This window comes from Epinephelus moara, chromosome 5 (genome assembly GCF_006386435.1).
Source record: "Epinephelus moara isolate mb chromosome 5, YSFRI_EMoa_1.0, whole genome shotgun sequence".
NCBI classification, from domain to species: Eukaryota; Metazoa; Chordata; class Actinopteri; order Perciformes; family Serranidae; genus Epinephelus; species Epinephelus moara.
Genome location: NC_065510.1, coordinates 19,979,788 through 20,005,513, shown reverse-complemented (window position 1 = coordinate 20,005,513; position 25,726 = coordinate 19,979,788). Strand labels below are relative to the sequence as shown.

Sequence of the window (25,726 nt, the reverse complement as noted above, 5' to 3'; positions counted from 1 at the left end):
AGGATTTTTATTTGTCTACCAGCAGTGAGTGCAATCACAATAAGACATCAGACAGACAGGAGACTCTCTCGACGTTTGGGAAATACTTTTTTATTTCAATAGTCCTCAGTGTTCGTACTTTTCTCAAAGACATAGTTGGCATCAAGACTGTAAACAAAACACAGAATGATATGGATTCCTAGTAAAAAGGCGCCATTATCAAAATAAAGCAGAAAAGTTGTTTTTGCTCTGGATCGTTGTTAAGTGTGAGTGACCGTTAGTCATGGCTTGGCTTTATCCGTGCTTTGGCTGGATCTGTTCAAGTGGTAGCTGATATTGAGTCGGATATCTCAGACGTCTCAGGTCCTCCTCCACCTGATGCACACAAAACACAGACCACTTGTTACATCAGCACATTATGTAACACTAGCTCCACCATGAGGTTCATATTTGTGGTTTTGAGTGAAATGTCTCAACAATTACTGCATGGATTGCCATGACATTTGGTACAGACATTTATATAATCCTTAGGGTGAATTATAATAACTGGTGAATCCTAAATTTCTAACCTAGCTTCATGAGCTCAAAGCTGTCTGATACTTTAATTTATGATTCATGACATTCCAACAGTGTCAGCTGTGCTTTGTGTTTAGTGCAAATTAGCAGATGTTACCATGCTAATATGCTAAACTACAATAAATAACATGGTAAACATGACACCTCCTTTACATCAGCATGTTAGTACGTTCATGTGAGCCTCAAGGAGCGTGGCTGTAGACTCTTACTGTGTGTTAAAATACACATACTACCTTACAATAAAACATCCCTGAAACAGACTCAGTATGTCCCCTACTGCATCTGGTCACTTTTTGCAGCATGCTTTCCTGGCTATTCTGACCCACAGTTCTCTGCACAGCGGAATATTAGTCACATCGACTGAGCCACAAACAGCTGACAGCTTGACAGCTCATTTTGCCTGCTGTCAGACGCCGCAATGACGGATGACTGCGCATTCAAGTGACTGATGACCAGCTGAATAGATGGTAATAATGGGAAAAAGAATTGTGTAAATGAACAAAATAATCAAGAAGCGAAAGGACATAACTATGAAAACTGTCGTGACACTAATACTGCATGTTAGAGTCTACAGTGTATGCAGTTACTACTTAAAACGTAATCCACAAACACTGCAAAAAACAACAGCAGAGCTCTCTGGGTTGACCTCAGTTGGGTGAGCTCAGCGAATGGCGTTTTGTATCTCCAAGGCAAGAGGTTAAAGTTAAAGGTTCAGTAGTATGTGCCAATAGTATGTATACTCCATGCCAGTAGTTCTCAAACTTTTTGTGCCCAAGGCACACCAAAGGGCGAGCCAAGATCTCAAGGCACACCTGTATTTATATCTGTGCACAATAGCTTCTATAATGTGTGTTATCGCTCTTATCACGACATAAGACAATAAAAATAAGGAAAAATCAGACAGGTAGGTTTCGTGATACTGTCTACTGACAGTTTTCTTTCAGTGGTAGGTCGTCTTCACTGGTGTTTTGCTGTAATTTGCTCCGTACAATAAAGCGATCCACTGTCCCACTCACAGCTTTCTCCTTTTAACTGTTATCATCCTGCATGCTGGCTGCCAATCAGGGCTTTTGATGTGTCAAACACTTATAATTCCCATGCGTGAACAGCAACAAATAGTTTCCCTGTAAAGGTTTTTTTTAAATTAAATTCAATTAGAGTTTGCCTCTTGATTAGGAAATGGGTGACATACTGATGCAGTCAACTAATTGGCATCATGGCACACCAGTGTACCGCGGCACACCATTTGAGAACCACTGCTCCATGCAACAGGACGTACTTCATGAGGGCAGCTGCAGTATGTGCTATACGACTTGTAACACAGTAGGCTAGTCTTGTTTGCTAATGTACATGCTGTTATCTTGAGAAAAACAAAAATCTTTTAAACAATGTCTGTGTGTTATTTGGCTTGAATGGGAACTAGTAAGTCACTGGAATTTCACAAATTTATCTTCCATGTTTGCATGTCTTCATGTCTTACACATTAATTACTGACAGTTAAATTGCAGTATGTGCAATTTACATGCTCTTCCTATATTTTTATGTGTCCAAATCATGTTGGTGAGGTAGACTGTAACTCTAAAATGTCTGTATTTATGGGGTTGTAAAAAGAACCAATTAACCAACCTCAGCCAGCTCATCTTTCAGTTCGTTGTATTTTTGCACGTTGAATTTCTTCTTGCTGGCCACCTTATGAAAGTAATTCAGGAACTGTCTGTCTTTAACGTCTGGGTACACATAATCCTGAGGGGAAGAATAAAACAGGATTCCTATTAATGTGGGGAGGAAATCATATCTGCACAAGCGCTAAGAAGTCTTAGCGCTTGTGCAAAAGTCTTGCTAAGAGTTAGATGAGAAGATTGATATTACTGTTATATCTGTCCATTAAATATGGAATCACAGCTAGCAGCTTGCAGTTGGTTCAACGTAAGGACTGGAAACAAAGCTAACCACCTGCCAGCACCTCTAAAGGTCACTTATTAACACATAATTCTTAGTTTGTTTAATCTGTACAATAGCCAGTGTGTAAACCTGCCAGTTTGTGGTTTCATGATCTGCTGTAGGTGCCGAACTTCCTCAGGGTGTGGCGTGGTAAATTCCTGAAGTCTGAGAAGTTGTCAGGCAAGCAGCAGAGGCAAGAAGCGACCTCAGCAGGCCAATAAATAGGCCAAACCACCAATTATCTGATGCTGGTAGGTGGATTTTGTTACCTTCAGACAGGGCCAGGCTTGTTGGTTCCAGTCTTTATGCTAAGCTAAGCTAACTGCTGCTGTAGTTTCCTATTTAACAGACAGACATGAGAGTGGTATCGATCGTCTCATCTAACACTCTGCAAAAAACTCCCAATTAGAATCCACAACTGGAAAAGAACAAATCTGGGGTTATTGTCTTTGGTGCCTGAGACTTGCCTGTTTGGTGAGGATATAATAGGCGAATGCTCCCATGCTGGTGGAGTAGGTGATGAAGTACGTGACGGGCTCCATGACGTCCCAGGAAAAAACCCACCAGGTGAGCCAGGCCAGAGCGCCACCCTGCACAGATAACAGGGCCAGGCCGGTCCAGGCCACCCTGGAGCTCTTGAAATCTGCTGTTTTGGACATCTGGGCCATCATCTGTCAAAGTCAGGCAATGATACAAGGAGGGATGGGTTACCAGTCAGCAAAACTAACAGGACAGAAGTGTCAACTGCTCCTTTAAAAACACTACAAACAAACTGTTGCGCGGACGTAACGAGGGAGATAGACAAGTTTAATGGCGTATAGATGTTTGAGACACATGTACTACCTTCTCCAGAGGTGACAGCTCCTGTTTGAGGTTGTCCATCCTCTCCAGCAGCTCCCTCTCTTTAAGCACGTGGTGTTCGGGCAGGTGGAGTGCCATGTGCAGCAGGTGCACAACATGCTTCATGTCCTCCAGCTCCATAGCGTGCTCGCTGGAGGTACACACTGCAACAGAGGGCACGACAAGGTGGATGAGGATGAGAAAGTGAGACGGGTCGTGCCTGGAGGGATCACCGCTGCTATTTCTCAGCAAGCCTGAGTCGTAATTGCAAAGCAGACAAACTCAGGATCGTTTATGACGTTAGAGAAATGTGTTTGTACCCTTTTTGGGAGAGCTGACATTATAAACGGCATCGTTGATGACAAGCTGGAAGTCCTTGTCCAGCAGGCTGTCTATCAGCGTGGTGTTGGCTACACGCTCTCCATCTGTCAGAGGACGACAAACATACAACTCAGTACTTTTATTGCAATCATATTTTTTAATAGCTCAGACAGACTGCCCACATAAACGCAATAAAAACTGAAAATAGACACAAAAATACATAAAAAAGATAATTAAATAGCCTACTAAACAGCTCACCTCTGCACACCTCATAAAAAGAGCAAGTTAATATCTTAAAACAAAGTTACTCATCACTGCAAGACTACAGGTTTTATAAAGGAATGAGACACATGGGGAGAATAAGGAAGACTCCAAGGTATAGTACAAGATCTGAACAACGTAATTCCAACGTGCCCTATTTCCTACAGTGATACAAATCAACCTGTCAGCCTGCCTTGGGTGATGTTTTAGGATCCATTTCCTTCTTAACAGCATGCCTGCATGTGTTGCATTGAGTTGGTGTACATGGACAGAGCGATGACTACAGAAAAAAAGCACGTTCTTCCAGTCTGGAGAGTGTGAGTCACAGCCTGTAGTTAAAATGCATGCAGGGGTTTTACAGTATGGACCAACAAGGACTGCTAAGATACTTAACTTAATTGTAACTGCCATATATAGATGACCCTTACATCACCTATTGCAATGGGGTCCCAGGGATGCAAGGGGTCATAAGATGATTCAAAGGAAAGGGACAGTAAAAATATATTTCTGTTGCTTAATCTTCAACTTTTTTGTACTTTTTCCCCCTTTTGAAACATTGGATACTTTTACCTCCTCAGGTAAATGAAAATACCTCAAACGGAAAATCACCGCTCACAGCTCACGCCCACATTAATGCACCCCACCAGTTCAGTCAGTGGTGAAATTAGTTAATGGTTTGTAAAAAGATACTCCGCAGGCACTGTGCCAAATCGCCCTGAGCTGCTCTCCAGCTTTCACTCCCAGCAAAGAACCTGTCAAACCGGCTTGCAACAAAAATGGCTAAACCTGACTGACTAAAACCTCAAGAAAGTGACCTGTCTGGGTTGCGCATAGCCGACACACGTCCTGTCCTACCCTTGGAGAAAATGGAGGCCGTGGCTCCGGGGTCCTCTCTCCGCAGATCTGCGATCAGGTCTCCAACACTCATCAGCATGGGTCGGAGGAAGAACAGACACTTCTCATTCCTGGAGGGCAACGGGACCTCCAGAACCAAACGGCCATATTTGTACTTCAGGGATGCGTCTGCAACACAGTGAGGGTGAAATCATATTCATGCTGTATGTCCTGTCAAAGATCATCAAGTCAAGCTGACACATTTAATTAGTTTATTTGCCCAGCAGGTGAAATCACAAACAGGCTGCAGCAATTTATTATCAAGCTGGTGTAGTAACTATATCTTACCACTGGAGGGTGCAAGTGTACTGCAGAAAAGAGCTTGGCAATTTCCAAGTAGAGGTGGCCTCCTCTGAACCTGAAAAAGAAAGAAGGGAGAAAGGGAGGGAGGAAGGAAGACGGGAATGAAAGAACAAAAAAGATCATCAGCAGCATATACACTTTATTTGTTCTCTCGTCTTAAAAGCAAATCCCTCCCTTGGTAAACTGACATTGGAAAGCAAACAGATCTCGAGCATCCTGAGAAGAAGGATCTGAAAAAACACCCACTCAGAAACAGTCTGCCAACAAACCACATCAATTGAGTTTTCTGGGCTTTGGCTTTGCTCTGAGAGAGCTTTTACGCTAATATGATAATTCTTGAATAACAACAATGGGTGGCTGCTGAAACACTTTACACTCCCTTTCTAAATGGTGTGTAATCTGACCATCTGATAATACAGACTGCTGATTAAAACCAGCTCCTTTTTGCTGATGCACGACTTTTCATTAAACGTTAAGGCTGCTGCCTTTAATGCTTGATAAAATGCTTGTGTCTCTCTATGATGTACTCCAACACTCCTGATTATAGAGAGGGCATCCACAAGGTACTGCTCATTATTCTAGTCAGCAGGAGTACTTTTCTGTACTGTACTTGACATTCTTAAAGCAAAGTCTTTTTTAGTTTACATGCAGTGTAATTAATATTTAAAGCCACTGGGACGTGCTACAAGCAGCTTTGAACATAAAGCCATAAACACAAAGAACATTACTGTATACAGTCAGCTTAAAGGTCCAGTGAGCACGACTCAGGGGGATATATTGGCAAAAATGGAATATAATAAGTGTGTTTTCTTTAGTATGTAAGCACCTGAGAGTAAGAAGCGTTGTGTTTTTGTTACCTTAGAATGAGACGTTTATATCTACATAGGGAGTGGGTCCTTGTCTACAGAGTCTGCCATGTTGCACGATATTGGACTTCATGCCGATATCCGATACGCCAATAGGTAACAACTCCTTTGACAGATAACCGATACCAATATCAATATATCCACTTTTTCCATCCATTTTCATCCGCTTATCCGGGGGCAGCGGGGGCAGCAGGCCCAGCAAAGCAACCCATTCATCCCTCTCCCCGGCAACGCTTTCCAGCTCCTCCTGGGGGACCCCAAGGTATTCCCAGGCCAGACGAGATATGTAATCCCTCCAGTGTATTCTGGGTCTGCCCCGGGGCCTCCTACCAGTGGGACGTGCCCGTGACACCTCCAACGGGAGGCGCCTAGGAGGCATCCTAGTCAAGTGCCCGAACCACCTCAACTGACCCCTTTCGACGCGAAGGAGCAGCGGCTCTACTCGGAGCTCCCTCCTTATGTCTGAGCTCCTCACCCCATCTCTAAGGCTGAGCCCAGCCACCCCACAGAGGAAACTTATTTCCACTGCTTGTATCCGCAAGGGAGTTCAAGTATCTTGGGGTCTTGTTCACGAGCGAGGGTATCCACTTTTTTCCCTACCTAATTTTGGTGATGATCAAGTCACTTCTGTAGTGGAATCAACATCATATTATGCATGCATACTCTTATCATGATGGCCCACCAGCAGATGGAGACATGAAATAGAATACTAGAATACTACGATTCCGATATTTTATTTTAAAACCATTATCGGCTGATACTGATGACGTGCCGATATTATCATGCATCCCTAGTTGCACTGCCATGTTTCTACAGTAGCCCAGAATGGACAAACCACACACAGGCTCTAGTTGGGGCCATTTGTGTTTTTGCGTCTCCACGATGTTCCGATTCAGAAGAGAAATGATTCCTGACAATATGTCGTCCAGTTTCCTACTAACAGCTCTGAACATTAGCTTCCTGGTGCTGAAACACTTGAACCTCTCAAACAGATCCCTTCACATCATTTTCTATTTAGCTGAGAGTCAGAGGGGTCTAACTGACATCCATGGGATGTGGCAGCCACTCTCTCCCACCCCTTTGTCCTCCAGCTGGGAGTTTGTTCGTTCGATCAATATCACATTAAAGAGGAACAAGGGAGCCGTCCATTTTTGTGGGCTGAGAAAGCAGACAGGCCTTGAGGCACAGTGACGGAGTGCAGGCCAGATGTGCAGAACTCCCTCACACTCCACCGGTTAGGAGACGAGGCTTTAACGGGAGAAACAACATTCACATGCAGCGATGACAAACTGCCCACGTGACCAGAGGTTTTATGTGGGAACATGGATCATAAAGACAATGAGCCGTAATGGAAACATTATAAAAGCAGCTTGAAGGGTTTGTGTTATATACAACTGTGTGTTGATAGCTTGCTAATAACATAGTGCACCACACCGTGAAGGACAACATGATTTTATGAATTCTCTTTGTCCCAAAAAGAGCCACACAAACTAAACCCAATGAGACACAATTTAAGCTGTTCAGCTTGTGTGAGATCTCCAGATGTCATTACAGTTGGAAACTGTCACAGAGCTTTACCACCTACGCTTCAGCACACCAGCTCCCCATGGACAGTGGGGAAAAGTATTTTTAGGAAATATACATATATATTCTTTGATACCAGTGAAACAAGCACAGTTGGCTTAAGAACAGTTGGCTTAAAAGATGGGTTTAAAGGAATACTTGACCCACAAAATGACCATTTGTAAATCAACCAGTAATGCCATGTTACCTTGAATTTGTAAGGAAAACATTTTTCATACATGCCTCCACGGAAAATGGTGAACATAGTGATTTATTGATGATTGGGGACGTCATTTAACAACATCAAAACTTCCCAAACACATGCATTTTCACTAAAATGTTACTATTTAAAACTAGGGATGTCCCGAGCACATTTTTTTTGCATCCGATCAGATACCGAGTCCTTTATTTTGAAACTGAGTCCGATACAGAGTCCGATACTTTGCAAAGCATTAAGAAAGAAAAAAAAAAGAATGCATCCACGTTGTCCCATAAGGTTTGTTTTTTATGTAAATAGTATCCAAAAAGCTTATCGGTGGTTCAGCAGCACAAAATGTAAACAAATTCTGAATTGTAAACAAACTGTCCCTCCAGAGGTGCCGTAGGGCTGTGGTAGGCGAGGTTCTGCCATTAGGTGTGGCTGTGTTGCTCGGAATAAAGAGAGAAGCGGTGGCCGCTGAACCTGTTGTCTCGACTCCTGTCCGTTTATTGCTCATTAGCTGCACTCAGGACGCTCTGTGTGTTTAGGAAGTACTGAGCATACTACTGGATAAATGAGACTTGGATCATACTGGACGAGTTTAGTGAACGGATGTTTCAATATAGTTTTGCTGCTGATAAATGTGGTCCCTAATCAATTAATAAATCAGTATGTTTGCTGTTTTCCATGGAGGCATGCGAGAAAAAAAGTGAACAAATTCAAGGTAACACAGCTTGACTACTTGATTTATAAATGGTCATTTTGTGGGTGTGGTATAGAGTGGGTGATATAAATAAAATCCTCTATCCCTTTTGATGTACTTAATTTTTCTGCAAAATTAAACAAGAAATAGTTAATGGACAGTTTCTGGCTAATTTGCAAATTAAATACCCGACAGACCAAGCACTTCATCACACTAATGCAAAAATCACCAAAAACAAATTATCCACACTGCTTTAAATCTGTGCCAGTTATTGATTTGCAAAATTGGCTCATACAGTGGCTCCATAACCGGTGGGTCTTAAATAAAATACTTTTTCTCACTTAAGTCACCCAAAATCTTTCAAATATCACAACCTGAGAAGTAAAAATTTGTCTTTGTTTGAGCTGCTCACAACTCACATCCACACTAAGGCCACTACCTGTCACGTGGAGTTGCAAGAAAACAGTGATGACATTTACATGCACAAAATATTCTGGCTTTTGCCCTTATAAAAAGACAATACTTTTACTAAGCTGTTTACATGGCTAATATTCCTATTTACATGCAGCTCTGCATACTCCGATTAATGTGCCGTAACGTGTCGTTTATCACGTCAAATATGGAAAAGTGGAACAGCTGGAGTCGCTTGTAATTTGGCTTCTTTGCATCAAAGTAGGGTTTCTTCAAAGTTTCCTACTGGTGTCGGACTTGTCTGACTGTGCTAACACAGCCTCCCTATTTCATATCTTCAACCACCTTCTTACTAAGGTCAAACTGTGATATTTGTGCATATCCAAAAAACTTAATATCCAAGTCTGTCATTATGTTTGAAAGTAGGTGTGTTTCTCCTTCTCACCAGAAATGTGGGCTTTTCTTATGGCCGTGCATTGCCACACCAGCCTTGTAAACTATTGGCGGGTTCATTTGTGTTTGTCTCCATGAGAACACAGACAGAGCTGACCGTCAACAGACTAGAAGCTGTGTGTCACAAACTGCGGTTAAAACTCCAACTGAGATGCATATTCCGAATGCACTATATACATATCCAAAAAGTGCTCCTAAAACCCAAATAATATCACCTTATCCCACGTGTTAAAGCAACACAATGGAATTTTTGAGCCCTCAAAATATATATCCAAGATCATTGTGATGGTACATCAACTCACAATAGGTTGGATGACACCTCTGTCATTGCTTGAGAGTGTCTGTTTCGCTTGCACTGGCACTATGCAGTTTCGGGGTTCGGGTAGGAACCCGGACACAAAAAGGAAAACAACATTTGGCTGCTTTGCGGCATACATCATATCCCCCTCCTCTCATTAGAATAGCGTAGCCGAACTGAGGTGAACGAAGTTAGACGTGGTTGTCATGGCTGAAGTGACAAAGAAAAGGAAGAAGGTGAAGGTGTTGTCCGCGGAGACAAAGAAAAGAGAATGGGAGAGCAATAAAACAAGAGCTCGAACAAGGATTAATATTGGCCTGGCTTTCACGCGCTGGCGAGAGCTGAAAGAGGAGGAGGGATGCCTGACCGATGGTGACCTGGCGCTGTTACTGCTGTTACCCTCTACTTAGGAGACTCACTGTCTGCAGGTCGGCTGCCTCAGGTGCTTTAATTGGAAAATGTTGAAGCTGGACAAAGGCTTAATTCAGAATATCCAAATAGAATATGCTGTTAACATGACCTGCATCAAATTCAGAATATTGTCTTATGTGGAATAATGGTTAAATATGAGTGTGCATGTATGCGTAGTCACTGCCATGAGCCAAAAAGGTTAGGAACTACTGGTCCAAATACAACCAGAGGAATTATAGAGACAGCTGCCACAGTATACACGGGATAGGTACATCATGTTTGACATAATTGTAAGTGTCACTGTCATCGTATCACCCATCTGCTGTACATTTGTACATATCCATGCCGTCCCTGAAACCTGAAAGAGTCTAGGTATTCTGTGACTCCTCGTAGTTAACCTCAGAGAGCAAACCCATTACCAGTATGTTAAACAGCCTGGAACAGCATCTTATAAGCCTCCCGTACCGCTGCAGTCACAGCGCCTCATTAAACTGAGTGGTCGAGGCGCTGACTGCCAACACATACAGTGTCTGCATTAGAATAAAATGCCTACAACATGTCACTCTCGTTAGCAAACACTCCACGTCCAAGTAGGTTCACAGGAGAGTGAGCTGACACGTTTGTGCTCACATTGCTAATGTGAAAACAGCGGATCTGGAGCTGAGCATCAAGGGCGAGGCAGGACTATTTGTCTCTTTACCGAACGTGTGTGCATGTGTGTGTGTGTGTGTGTGATCATTGACCAGAGTTAATTCAACGGCTGACCGACCCAAGGCAGTTTATATGCTACGTGCACACATACCAGCCCTATTCTAAATCAACAGAACGTGGCCACTGTGGCAGATAATGCAGCTTGAGAGCTGTGTGATGAATAATGGTCCCTTTCCAAAGCCATGCTGCTGCCCTGTGTTATTACTGTCTGGCACACTGCTTCACACTGACCCCTTTCACTTCCCTCGCCTACATGTGGCAGTTACAAATGCTCTTACACCACAGTGCGATAACACTAAAGAACAATTTGGCAACAATATGGTATATTAAACGCAATCCATATACATCTAAGGGGAGGAGTGTTGCTTGACAGGCGACTTCTAGAGTCCAGTTCTTTGTAACAGACCGCTGAAAAGCAGCAAACAAGCACTCTGGTCTCATTAAGCTCAAAGACAGGCACATAAGAAGCAAGTGCAATAAGGCTTTTTATTTGTCTTGTGGGAGTAATCTGACTGCTGCTGTAAATGCCTAGAACAAACAACACAGATAATCTTCTTAGTATCAACAGTACCTACAGCAGGGGCGTCAAACATGCAGCCAGGGCCAGGATCGGCCCACCAAAGGGTCCAATCCGCCCTACTGGATGTCTCTGCACACCTGATATTGATGCACTTGTGAAGGCTAAGAGCAGTCAGGTGCAAAGAGCAAGTTTAACAGTGAGTAGCCTACTTGATGGTAGTCGTATTTAAAGACAACATTGTAATCAGACTTAAAGCCCAGTATACACTGTCACACAGTCACGGTCTTGCAATCAAGGACAGCCTGGGATAAAATTCTGACACACATTTGGGATGACCACCTTACAGTGTGACTGCTGTTACGACCTATGTCTGCTAAACAACCAATAGAAATACAGCATAAAATGACACAGTGGAGCTAAACCCAAACAGACAGACAGATAGCAGCTGGCCATGGAGGCAAAAGGCGCTAAAAGAAACGTGTGGGATTCCAGCAAAGTAGAACCTTTTTGAGTTATGGCAGCAGAAGCCTTGCCTGTATGATGTGTCCTCCAGCTCTTGCCATGATCACATAAAGAAGGATGAAGCATGGAAGGAAAAAGCAGACGCCCAGACACACTGCAATATATAACGCCCACAAAACTGTTGTGCTTCACAATTAGTGTAAAAACCCATGCAGTGTCCCTGTGCACTCAGTATGGGAAGCAATCGTACGTCGTAGCCTGCGATTCAGTTGACGCTGTCATTGTACAGTCTACATACATCAAACTTGATGTCGTACCCAAGTTTATTAGATCCATGCCGCACAGTGTAGCTGCACTAAACTTATAAGATTACTAAAATCTCACAGTCTGTAGGAGGCTTAAGACGATTTTAGTGGAACCCAACTGCTAAGGCACTGCCAACACTTTTGATTTGTGAATAGATTGTAAGGCAACTGCTTCTTAAATAGGTCCCACTTTAGTTTGGTGTGATGATGCAAGCACTTCTACACAGGACTGAAAATGTATCATGTGCACATGTAATGACACAAGTAGTAGTTGAAAAATAGGGACATATTGTCCATATTGCACTCATTTTTCTTGACATCATTTGTTTTGCAAATGGACCAACATTTTCAGAATGTACTTGTTTACACTAAAATAACGGGGAAAATGGAGGTGTTGTTATTTCTAGGTTGTTATACAATGATTTTACTGATGTGGCCCACTTGAGATCAGACTGGGCTGTATGTGGCCCATGAACCAAAATGAGTTTGACACCCCTGATCTACTGATCTACAGTAGCAGCTCTGTGAGGCTCCTTAAGGCACCGCAGTGCTTTGAGATGTATTACACATACTGATACTTAGCAGATAATGTTCACGGCGTTAAAGGGGAACATGACCTAAATTAAGAATTCCAATAGGTTATATAATTATTTTAATGGCCTTGGAAAGTTTAATCAATATCTGTGAACACGAGCTACTCTCTCTCAAAGCCAGAAACAGGAGCAGTAAGTCTTAAACTGGTGATGTCATAGCGTATAAAATCTGGAGCTGCTCCACTGACAGTAAATGGGAGACTGATTTTATGGACCCACAGAGTGTTTGTTTTCTTTTTATACCCAAATGTGCTTAACTCTGTGTTCTCTGTTCTGTAACAGAAAATGTACCCATATGCTCAGATCATTTCCCTGGGTGCTCTCTGTGTCGTCTATAAAATCTTTCCAAATTCAATGTCTACAGAGCAGCTTCAGACTTTATACGCTATGACATCACAGATTTGAGTTTTAGCACTGTAGTTTTTAGATTTGGGAGAGAGTTCCTCATGTTTACCATTATTTTTGGACCGTTTTAGACCACAGGAATAATGGATGAATTTTGAAAATGGGCGTAGCTCCCCTTAAACCATCTTAGCGCTAATTAGAAGTAAACACAACGTACAGTTAAGCTGGATGTCATTAGTTTTGCAGGTATTTGGTCATAAATCAAAGTACTGCACAATTTTAAATTTGACCTATTACAAAATGTGCTAGAATTTGTCCTCTAGGAACGGTGAATGTCTGGACCTAATTTCATGGCAATCCATCAAACAGTTGACAAGACACTTCACTCAAACCCCCCCCCCCCCCCCCCCCCCAAAAAAAAGTCGGGGGGATCACAAAAGTCATTAGGCTTAAACCTCTGGGGATCATCAATGTCTGTTCAATATTTCACAATATTCCTGCTGCTAACGTGGCTAGAAATAGCACAGCAGGTGGGCAAAATAAAAGGAAAAATACTGTTAATCATTTATCACTCTAATGCTAAGTCACTTACGTAACACTTCAACACAGGCACTGACGAAGATTAGTTAAGATAAAATATAAATAAATGAATCTAATGGTTTATGCAATATGGCAAAATTTGAAGGAGAAAGCTTTTTTTTTTTTAATAAAATGACACTTTCATTAAGATAAACTGAGGTCATACACCTTTTTACTGTGCATTATAAAAAAAATTCTCACACGCTGACAGGTCAATACTTCTTGGTATCTGTTCTGACATGCAGGATGTGAGACAGACAGAGATTGAAAGCCTTGCACTGGGAGTAGCTGTAAATCAAATATCCAGCTTCAGTGCTATATACAGTATGATCTATGGTTGCGGCTGCTCCCATGTAAAGAGACAGACACACCCAGAGATCATCAAACACAAAGGGATGAAACAGGCTGCACGATTAAGGCTGTACTGCCTGAACACGCCCATCCACAGCAAACGTGATCAACCCTGTACCATGTCACAAGACATAAACACAGCCTGCAGACGGGAGTGGGCCCTGCTACTCCACAGGATGACTAACATCCCCACTGGCTCCTCAATTGAACATTTGTTTGCTTATCAAAACAAAACACATTCCACAGTTAAACAACTAATCAATATTCAGATTCAAAATGCGAGGCGGTCGCTGTTTATCCATTGTCCTTCACATATTTCAGGAGTCAATTTGGAGCTGCAGAAAACAACGCCGCGCACCTGCTCCTCGTCACCACATAATTTCCTCCAACTGCTCCTCCTCAAAATAATCAGCTAAAGGTATATTTACCCCTTGAGCTGTACATTTCTTATTTATGCGACGCCAACAGGGACAGAGGAGCGAATGAGACTGTGCAATATAGTGACAAACTGCCATCTCCCTCCTCTGCAGTAAAGCAGGCTGGGGCTTCCCGCTCGAGCAATGATCAGGGTTATCAGGGTGACAGGCATCCTCATTTTCCCCGCAGTTTCCCAGCAGGTCCCTCCATTATGAATCCTGTCAAACTGAGCTGTGGCCTGTTGCATCATGACTTCCTAAAGATACCTCCTCCCACCCTCGTCAAGGGTTTGACACCACTGAGGAAAGGGAAAGCGACTTTTATGCATGTGCACACGGACACACACACACACACGGTAATAATGTAGACTTTTCAACATCTTGCAGGCATGACTTGAGGAAAGGAAAATGTGTGAGGGTGATAAACGGCCTCAAAAGTCTCGGGTGAAAAACGATGGCTGCCAAGAGGAGAAATTGAATTACTCTGTGTCGCCGTCGTAAGAACAGCCAGCACTGTACCGTGAAAATAATTTGCATTGAAGCATTTGTCTTCTGCTATACAGTTAATGATGTGGTCGAGTCAGGAATAGGAATACGAAGAAGAAATACAGCCGGAGGAAGAGGACTGCGATACCTCCAGGGCTGAAAAATAAAGCCAACATGGAAGAGCCAAAAACTGCAGTTCCTTAAATGACCACTTGAGGCTGACTCCAAGACTGAGTCAATCCCCATAGACCCCATGTTGCTGCCCAACTTTACACGTTTACAACCTAGTATTTAAAAAAAAACAACAGTTTATGCCTTTAAAGGTAATTTTCCCCATTTTTACTACTGTATGGAGGGGATTTTTTTTTTTTTTTTTACATAACTCACCCATTTAATCATTATTAAGGCTTAAATTTACACATATAAAGGCATGGCTGCTTTAAGTGACAGGTGGGTGCCATCCGCTGCCAATTCGCTACCACAGCGACAACTGACTGCATAAAACAACTATGGTGTAACCCCAGACTCACTGCGTAGCTGTAGCCATCGCTATTTTAGTGTGTTTTCAGTTCATTTACGTTATCTGTAACGCTTGGGTCACCTAAAAAAAAGTCTTGTTCAGCATTTGGTTGTACTAAAAGACCCTCTAAGAAGGTGGAAATTCAGATATTCCAGTAAGTACATTTTGTTTTAACTGTCTTGAGCCTGTTTTTGCTGGTGGACATTAGCATTATCATTATCACAACTAACTATCGCACCATGCTAACCAAGCTAGCAACTAGTGTGAGGGTTACGTCCAACCTCTTGTTCAAATATGGTCACTTCTGGCTCCAAAACTCCAAGACAGCAACTGCCAAAATGCCAAACATGAGGCTTTAAAATGGTAATCTACAAACCAATGGGGTGGATGTCACGTTGGCTACGTCCTTTCTTTTTTACAGTCTATAGACACGATGGTGGAAAGACAAATTTTGTGTTTGCATAGTGCTTTTCATGAAAATATGACAAACAAGTGGTAAATGAAACATACTATAAAAATATGTTTAAAAAAAACAGTGAGGGATAAAAACAATTGAAACAATTGGTACACAGTATTACCCCAGATGCCAGATTTAATTTATTAAATTCATGCTGAGAATATGAAGATGGCCTTTTAAGCAAGCAGGTCCAACAAGTTTCTGGCAGCTCTCTAAATAGATATTCTGCCACGAGGAAAGGGTAATTGTCTGTTTGAAAGACCTTCTCATCTGTTGTCTTGGCTCTCAAACTGAATGGGTGGTGCAGGATGACAAACAGAGGCAAGCAGACTTTTATTTACCCATTTGAGTTTTTTGCTCTCGCAGTTCAAATCACTACTCAGCCCAAATACTCCAAGTTTAAATCCACAGACAGTTCTCTACCCTGCAGCCAAGCTTAACACAATGAAGGAGCTGAATACTGAAAAGAGTGGGACAAAAGGGGGACACTGAATTAGGAATTCATGTGGTGTTTGCAAAGGTCAAATTTAAAAAGGAGCAAAGACAGCTCTTCCAATGCAAAAAAACAAACAACTTCCAGTCTTGAATTAAAAAGCAAAGCTGCCACTAAAACTGTGCCTCTGCTAACTTTGGTGAATCATATTTCCCCTTTGGCCGCACATTGCCGAGCAATGCGTCATCAGAGGGCCACGCAGGGACAAGAAGAGCACTCAATGGATATCTAGTTTGTTGGATTAAAAGCGACCTTGAATTTACTTATAGAAACTTTCAGGAGGCAAAGTCTCTGGTAAAACAATGCAAATTATTGGATTAATTTGTCCTATGAACACACTTAGAACTTGGAAACGTGATCATGCAGTACGGTACAATATGCCTGAGCAGGTTTGTTATGGGATTGTTATCATTAAGACCAGTTACAGTGGTTTCATTATCACACCCATATGTATAAAAGTCTCTTGCCAAAGGCTTTAGTTGGTGTATAAATATCATGTGGCCATATGATTGTAACTAGGGCTGGGTATTGATTAAAAAATTACAATACCAGTATCAATACCAGCAACCCTGAGGTTATACCAATATCAAAGTGTACTTTATTTGATATATTTTTTTCTATTTCATTTGATACCCATCATGTGAAGTGAAGTATTCAGTTGTGTAAAATGCCACCAGACAGCACAGACATGTAATGCAGCCATACTTTCAAAGTTTTGGTGCCATCTTGGCACGCTGAACTGCCAACTCCGCACAATACACCGCAATCAGTGTCACCACACTACAGACTGTATGGGTTATAGCTGCTGTGGTAGTGGGCCAATCACCCATTACATTAAATCGAAAAACATTGGCGGTGATTGATGAACAGTCATTATTTTTTAGATGTGGGTACTAAAAGGACCAAATGCAGGTATTGAGAAGCTTCAGTACTACTTACAATTTTTTGGTCAATACCTTTAAGGTACTGAATTGTAACTGTTTAAAATGAAGGATTCAATAACACCTTATTGATCTTACATACACTGATCAGCCACAACTTTAAAACCACTGAGTGGTGAAGAGAATAACACTGATTGTCTTAACACCAGCAGGACAATGTACAATGCCACACAGCAAAAACTGCTCAGGAATGGCCCGGGGAACATGACAAGGAGTTGACCTGGCCTCCAAATTCCCCAGAAAAGTCTGAGCCATGGCGGCCCCACCTTTCATCCCACAGGACTCAAAGGATCTGCCACCAATGCCCTGGTGCCAGGAGGCCCCCACTGTAGATCGGACTTCACCCTGACCTGTTGAGGCATGGACACAGGACCTCTGGAGTGCTGGCATACCCTAGGATGCTCAATCAGATTGGGATCTGGGGAATTTGGAGGCCAGGTCGATGCCTTTAGCTCTTTGTTGCATTCCTTGAGTGATTGCTGAGCAGTTTTTGCTGTGTGGCATGGAGCACTGCCATCATGGAGTGCTGTTGCCATGAGGGGTTGTATTTGGTCTACAACAATGTTTGGATGGGTTGTGCGTGTCAAGTGACAGCCACATAACTGCCAGGACCCAATGTTTCCCAGTTGAACACTGCATTGTAACGATCAATATTATTCACTTCACCTGTCATTGCTTTTAATGTTGTGGCATCTCTTTCAATGTCCGTCATGTATTACTGACAAAACAGACCACGTCATGAAGCGACAAATTCATGTATCTATTTTAACCACAGGGATCAAACATGGAATTTTATTTTCTACCAGTGTGCACATTTGTGCAAGGAATCAATCATAACTTGGCTCAAGCAGACTGCAAGACTAAACCTTAAAGCCAGTGCCAGACAAAAGATCCCAAGTGTTGCATAGCAGCTTTTTCCCATTATTTTCAAGTTTTGAGAAAGACTGAAAACTAAGACCCCTTTCACATCCATCTGGCATTACCTTGTGGTCTATATTTAGATCAGATAGCGTAGTACTACAAAAAAGTAGAGAGGCATTATTTGCCATTGCATTCACATCTGGTGTGACTAAGTCTCCCTGTTCTCTCAACATGCAATTGGCAAATATGCAAATTTGGTTGGTGAGGCAGATTGACTTGTCAACAAACATGGAGCATCATGGAGTGAACCGATGCTGCTGTATCGACCCTGCTTACGTTTCATTTGCAGAGGAGAGGGGCTTGTCTGTTGTGTTTTGCCAGGCCTGGGGATGATGCAGAGTAAGGTGACCTTTTAACTATGCTTTATGTAAGAACGTGGTTAAACTTTATTGATCACATTTACACCTGGCTCCAATTTGATTACACTGCCAACCAGACCACCTCCAGATGTGCTCTACCTGTCAGCATCCTGATTACAATGGGTTTCGGTTAGATATACACTTTGCACTAACATGTCTTTTCCTTTATACAGATTCGTGTTTCTTCTAGTATTTTTCATCTTCACTGGACAGTTGATAGTAGAGACAGTAGGAAACAAAGGAGAGAAAGGGACATGCAACAAAAGTCCCCAGCTGGAATCAAAGTGGAAACACTGCGGTTGTAGGCTCCATCACCCGAAATTCTATGTCAATACTAGGTGTAAATGGAGTCTAAAACTCTGCTGCACCATTTCTCTAACTACAGCTCTTTCCATACTGAGCAGCACTGGTGAAGATCTTGATATCTAAGGAGTGAAACACAAGTCTATAAGACTCCCTGTGGGTGTTGTCCACGTGTTTCCTTCAGAGGTTCATTCCTATTCTATTTCTGTGAGAGCTGCACCAATAAAGAACAGCCTCTATGCCTGGAATGGCCGGTACTGACACTGAGAAACTGGCAGCCAGGCTTGCAGGAATGAAACCTCCTCTGTATTACATTCTAATGCCAGTCCAGACAATGAAAAGTGCAAGACAGCAGACGGAGCCAGCTGTCAGACAAAAATGTCAGTGACACAGTGATGCTTGTTTCAGCTGTCTTGACGTTTTGGGGGTTTTCAGTTTTTGTGGAGTCGACATTCTCTATTTCAGGCATACAATTCTTTGTATTGCAGCACACTCATTATACAAACTGTAAATGTGAAGGAATGGCCATAACAAACAAAAATAACAAACATAAAACTGTTTCTTCCTGATATGATCCCGCTGTCTGTGGCTTGTGCATGTTTTGTTTTCACAATGAGCAGTGTTGTCACTCCATGCTTAAAGCAACAGAGTTGTATTTTGGGAATAACACCCACAGTCAAATGAAGTGATCTGTATCAATCGTCTCCGTGCCTCCAGTGCAAAGGCAAAGTATGCTGGGAGTATGTTTAACACAGCGTAGAAACTGGGAGCATAAGAACTGCTACCCCACCTCTGTGAAAAGTGGAAAAAGTATGCTTTTAAAGAACTCCAGAGATGTCTGCTTCACAAGTTCATCTTGTAACCAAGATGCCACAAACACATCTAGGAGTCGCAAAAGCCCACAAACCTGGCAACCCAACTATGAAAGCAGGACTTTAACTATCGTCTGTGCAGTGATTACAGAAAGGGCTCTTTCATGTTCAAGACATAATGTGTGAATAAGAAAGCTTTAGACAAACTGACAGACATGTTTTCTGCACTTTTGATGCAGCGACGCTTGTAGTTCCCGTCTTCCTCCTGTTTAGCCTCCTGAATCTTTCAAAACTGGATGCACAGAGATGAAACTGATATCTATCCTTTCATCGGACTCAGAAAAAAACCACAAACAAGTGTATTTCCTAAAATGTCACTGTTCCTTTTGTGTGTCACTGTAAATACAGGCAGTGTACAATGGCCGTCTGTTGCAGAACAAACTCACTATCACTTCTCGTTTACCGCAGGTCAGTCAAATCTCTCTCTCCGCACTCCCGCCCTCCTCATAGTATTTCCAGCTCTACCATTTAATACCTGTGAAGTGTTACAGTGGTGAGTGTGGAAAAGTAAAATATGATCTGACAGCACCATCACTCACAGGGATAAAAAACTCAAAGTCCCTGAAGCCTCTCTCATAAAAGTGAAAGTGTTTGCCTTGATAATAGTTTCCAAGTGGCAATTGTTGGTTGGGTGCACAAATGACAGCAGATGTTGTGAGAGGTTTTATCTCCTGTGGACTCTGCAGGGACATAAATATGATACTTTCCTCAACTACCTACAGGAGCAGCTGTGAGAGCAGCCGACAGCGCATGCTCAATATTAAACTCAGGTCTACTCGCACTGACTATTATTGTTTTTAGCTGCTGTCACACGGAGGTGTAGAAGCAGTCAATTAGCAAACATCTGTTGAAGAAGTGTTTTACTGCTGGAAAGATTGTGTTTTCATAAAACTAGACTGTTTATGCAGTGAGGAGACGCAAATACTTTTGGGATTGGTGCTATATGACCAGAGGAATCAGAGGAAAAGAGCTGTGGTGTTTGCGTTTGCTCAAGAGGTAAATAACCTACAACTACCAGAATGTGTTGCGCAGCGTCACACCAATAAATGCTCCTGCTGCTGGGTGACATTATCAGGGTTTCCCCACACATTTTCATGGACAAAATTTCAAAGCTTTTCCATGACTTTTCAAGGACTCATGATCATTTTTTTTCTTGCCCCACTTGCCAGATCAGATTCAAACTCTATTCCAAACAGAATTTTCAGCTACGGCCGTACATGAAGGGAGAGACGGCATGCGGGGAGAGATTGGAGAGACATACGAGATGGTAAACAAAACGTCACACATCAGTGCTACATTACGTCTTCAGCTCCAGAAAATAAATTTGCTGTTATGTTATATCATGCGGAAGTTTTTCCAAGAGGAATTACTCATTACACACAACAGAATTCCATGACTTTTCCAAAACTTTTCAATAATTTACCACGCCTGGAAAATTTGATAGGGAAATTCCATGACTTTTCCAGGTTTTCCATGACCATAGGAACCCTGCATAATGCTCGTTCGGCAGTTTTGACACAGGAAGCGATATAGCAGCCAGCTGATAACAAACAATGTCGATTTTCAGTTCAAGAGTAAGCTGAAATATGTTTCTGAAAACATTTAAGGTGAGAAATAGACAACGCAGTACCAGAATCTTGGTTTATATCTGATCCACACTGCGCTGGTAACATGGAGGGAAGTTTCCCACAATTCATTTCCACATACAACCCAAATTGTTAAGACACAAAGCTGGTTGAATATCGGCAAAGTATCCCTCTAAGTAAAATCTGAGGAAACACATTTTCAGTTGCTTATCAACAACCTCTGCAGTGATCCCTGTTATTTTACTGGCTAATACCACTTCCTTGATTCCTCTCATACAAAATCGGCAACTTGCTCTCTAGATTCCTAGGATGGTTTTGTATGCAGCAGGGAGAGTTTTAAATTCAGCAAATATCTATATCTCAAAAGCCTTTTTGATCAGCCTGGGGCAGCAAATTACCCAGCATAGCACTGAATCAGCCTGTTTGATATTCCACCTTATATCTATCTGTTGAGTATCAAACACTCATACAGTCTGTAGGTTAAGGGGAGCATCTTGGCAACCTGGGGGTTACAGACGCTGACACTGTAATTGCGGGGACACTTGTTGCATGGATCTAAGCAGGCTAAATAAATACACTGCTTCTGCTGTGGCCTCAAACTAGTGGCCTTAATCATATTTTAGTGAACCATATGACTTGTAACATACTGAGCATTCTGCTGAGTAAGATGAGCTGAGTTCTGTTTCTGAAACAATGGCTGTGTTCAGTGTGTCTCGGGGGTCCAAATAGGGATTGCTGATGTGTGTGTAGCTGCAGGAGCACTTACAGTAAGGCATCTGAAAAGAGGAAAACTGCAGCTGCGATATTATATACGATTCGGTCTAAAAATAGAACTCTTCTTAGTCATTCCTGCATGCAGGAGTGACTCATGGCAGCTTGCCAATGTAACAGAAATAATGTGCTTTTTCCCTCAATCCCTCAAACTGAATGTCAATACTCAAGTCAGTATGGAGACTATATTGGTGTTAAGCTCCACAGTACGCCTGTTCCACCTGCACTGGCAGAGATTTGAGGCGTCCGCTTGGGATCAGGCTGCTCACGACTTTCGCTGACCTCTGCAATTTCTTGCAATGGATGATCTAATGGGTAATGAAATAAAGACTTAACCGACCATTTTAACAGTTCGTCAATAAAACACTTGAGTAAAAACCTCACCACGAAAACCTCTCTGTGATGCAATGTGGGACTTTCTGCAGCACTCTGACTATGGCTCAGGCATAGTGATCAGTGTTCAACTCCATATTGTTTGTGATGTCTCTTGGGATTGTGTTGGGCGAGTCTCTACTTAAAGTTCAGAAGTATATTTAGCAGCATAATCATGTTCTCTGAGGGGTAATTGAATGAGTGACTGCTTTAGTGATGAGATAATGTACAGTAATGGTCAGACACACACTTTTCAAGGCTGTTAGGCTTGATCAGCCATGTAGGCATGTTTTCAACCCCCCTGTGGAGGTAGGTAATGCACTTGAATAATTTATTTGTTATTGTGGAGGTCATAAAAGAAAATTACAGGACATAGAAATGGAGCAGCAGCTGCAGACAGTGACAGATAGACACAGAGGAGGCAAAGGGAGAGGTGCTTTTCTCCACAGTTTAGGGGGAATGTGAAAAATGGATCATGTTCAAGCAAAAGTAAAATCAATTTGCATCTGTTTTTATGAAGTTTACATCTATTTTAAAGCTTTAAGTCACAGAAATAAGGAGTTGAGACAAGAAATCCCCTTTGAGTAGTGATCTTAAATGAAGTTGTCCTCTCAAAGCGAGCAGTAACTGTTGTGCTCAGAAAGCAGGAAACCAGTCCACCAACCAAATCCCGGTACACTTAGTGACAAAGTTGCACCGTACTGTAACAAACCTAGGACGAATTAAAGCAGTTAGCGAAAAGATTAAATTACCTGATGAAGAAATGTAACCGGACGAGTAGTTTTGAGACCGCAGTGAAGAGGCTGAACACTTCCCAAAAGTCTCGCCGTAACTTTGCCGACCATCCGCACCGACGCCATCGCCTTGTTAGCCGAGCACTGTGGGCATACCGGGTACAAATACTTCCACAAAATGTGCCTCAAAGCACCGTGTTCCGGGTGGAAATGGGCTGTAGTCTGTGTAAATACAAACAGATGAGACGATAGCTACGGGACAGAGGGAGGAACAGCCCCGCCTGAGCTGCATACCATTTCCTCCAACAACGCGCACGGCTCGTGCCACACTCTGCTTCCTTTTTCCCGTCGTTTCTCTCGTTGGTGTGTTTTGCATGAAGCAGCCAGCAGGAGACACTGAACATTATGTGCCGCCCCAACCCAAGTGAATGTGAGTTGACATTGCATCCGACACACCACACCCCGACTGTAAAGTGCTAATACGCATGCACTGTACAGGTGGTTATCAAGATGAGGCTGGAGGACCCTCTGACTGGACTCACAAGACTCGGACCTGTTGAGAAGGACACCCTCCATTGACTTCTCTTCATCCCAAGTTAGCCTTCAGGATAGGTAGGTTTGGTGTCTTGAGCGGGAAACCTAAAAAGGTAAATGTGTGTGTAATACAAAAACAAAAAAACATGGTAATTAGCAGTTAGCATTAACACCCAGCAGCACTCCACTGAACAGGAATCACATCATATCCGCCATTTTAGATGTGTTAAAATGCTGTACTTTTGTGACTTATAAGGTCCAATGTGTAGGACTTAGGGACTGTTCATTACTTATGAGAGGGGAGGGGGTGAAGCAAAAAACGGGAGGCATGTAGAATCATTTTTTAAGCACTGGGGAGGGACTTATGTTTTTTCATATCAGCTTAGGGGAGGGGCAAACAAATACCAGTGATGGTATTTTACATTAATTTTCAAAGAAAACAAGCCTGCATGACACACATACCGGTGGTGACACAGATACAGGAAATGACTCTAAAGTGAAGAGACCTGGGTGTAGCGTCATAGGCAAGACCCTATTCATTCCTATGACAGTTGCCCTGTGGCAAATGAAGCAAAAAAGATTTATCCGCTGTATATAAAATACCCCAGATGCTCTGTGTTACTTGTGCATCATTGGGCTCATAAAGCAGGCGCACTAGAGATTTCTGCCGGCCGAGCCTGCTTATTCTGCTTCAGAGCTCTGCTAACTTGAATGGAGATAAATTGATTTAACTGAATGTCTCTTCTAGACTTTCCAAATGTTATTGGACTAAATGGATCAAATTCTGATAGTAAAACAAGTCATTTTGCGGGGGTTGAGAGGCTAAAAAAAACAAAACGCGACAGTCATTTTCACAGTCCATAGGGACTTGGCTTGGGAACCGGAGGGTCGCCGATTCAAACCCCGCTCGGACCAAAATATGGAGTTGAGCAAGGCACCGAACCCCCCATTGCGCATGGGGCGCCTGTCCACGGGCAAACCCCTCACGCTGACATCTCTCCATTTCGGGCTTGTGTGTATATGTATAGGACAACGGAGTCAAAACATTGAATTTTCCCCTTGGAGATTAATAAAGTGCATAAGATTAAAAATTATAATTAAATTAAGTCTATTGGAAAGTCTTTTTTGGGCTGAATGGTATCACGTGATAGGCTCGGAAGTTGTAATTCCACTGTGGGCCACTCTCTGAAAATTGGCCTCAAAGCGGAGGTCTGCCATGTAGTATTCTATAAGCTCAGAATGGACAAATTAAATGCTGGTTCTAGATAGGGCCAATCACGTTTTCACATCCACCACCTCGGTTCTTTACACGTGGCACATGGGAGAGGTTTAAGCTCTGCAACCTCAATGCTAGATGCCACTAAATCCAACATACTGGATCTTTAATGAACATATCCTACATAAACTTGAGCTCAAAATGTTTCTTTTGATGTGCTTGCACTTTCAATATTTTTTCAGCTTTCTTTTTGCTCAGCAACTTCATTGAACTGCAGTGTCCACAACTGTGGCTTCAAAAGCACTGTCGGGCAAATAAGTTGAAAGGTGTAACCAGTCACCCATTACTCATTTGAAAAAGACTTTGCTTTTTTTTATTATGCAGCAGCAGAAGTAATTAGTGACATTACTCGTCACACCCAGCCCTAGCCCCATATCAGGCAGACCATACACCTGTGCAATCACGTCAGAAAATAAAAACTGCTGCTTGTTCTCAAGTAACAAAATATGAGGTTTGTATCCCCCCCAATAAGCTTTTAAACCTGTGTAATGGAGTCATGGAGTGTATGGAGTGCCAAGGTCACATATGCAGTCACTTCAAGTAAAGAAGAGAGTGATATAAATTCTTCTCTTCCACTGACCTTCTGCTGAGACAGCATACACATATAAAATGTTGGTGTAAAAGGAGCTTTTGTGAGATTACTTACTTCTGAATTTCACATTGTAATTCCTAAATTAGACAATGATGTAAAATTTCCCAAGGTTTTAAATTATCCTCCTTCTCCAAGACCCCTTCACGTCCCTGGACCTTTGACTTGGACTCTGAGGAAGAACTAGACTGATGTTACCCTAGCTAATTAA

General features: G+C 42.4%; 1 protein-coding gene across 1 annotated transcript; it reads right to left on the bottom strand.

Moving 5' to 3' along the window:
- Nucleotides 1-68: 68 nt before the first annotated feature.
- Nucleotides 69-23,439, bottom strand: LOC126389915 (calcium uniporter protein, mitochondrial-like). The gene is made up of 8 exons (XM_050043889.1): nucleotides 23,135-23,439; nucleotides 5,101-5,170; nucleotides 4,774-4,941; nucleotides 3,657-3,761; nucleotides 3,340-3,500; nucleotides 2,964-3,167; nucleotides 2,182-2,298; nucleotides 69-354 (listed from the first exon to the last, which is right to left on the bottom strand). Exons 1-8 carry the CDS (start codon nucleotides 23,240-23,242, stop codon nucleotides 274-276), a joined length of 1,014 nt encoding a protein of 337 aa, XP_049899846.1. The 5' UTR covers nucleotides 23,243-23,439; the 3' UTR covers nucleotides 69-273.
- Between the last annotated feature and the right edge of the window lie 2,287 nt (nucleotides 23,440-25,726).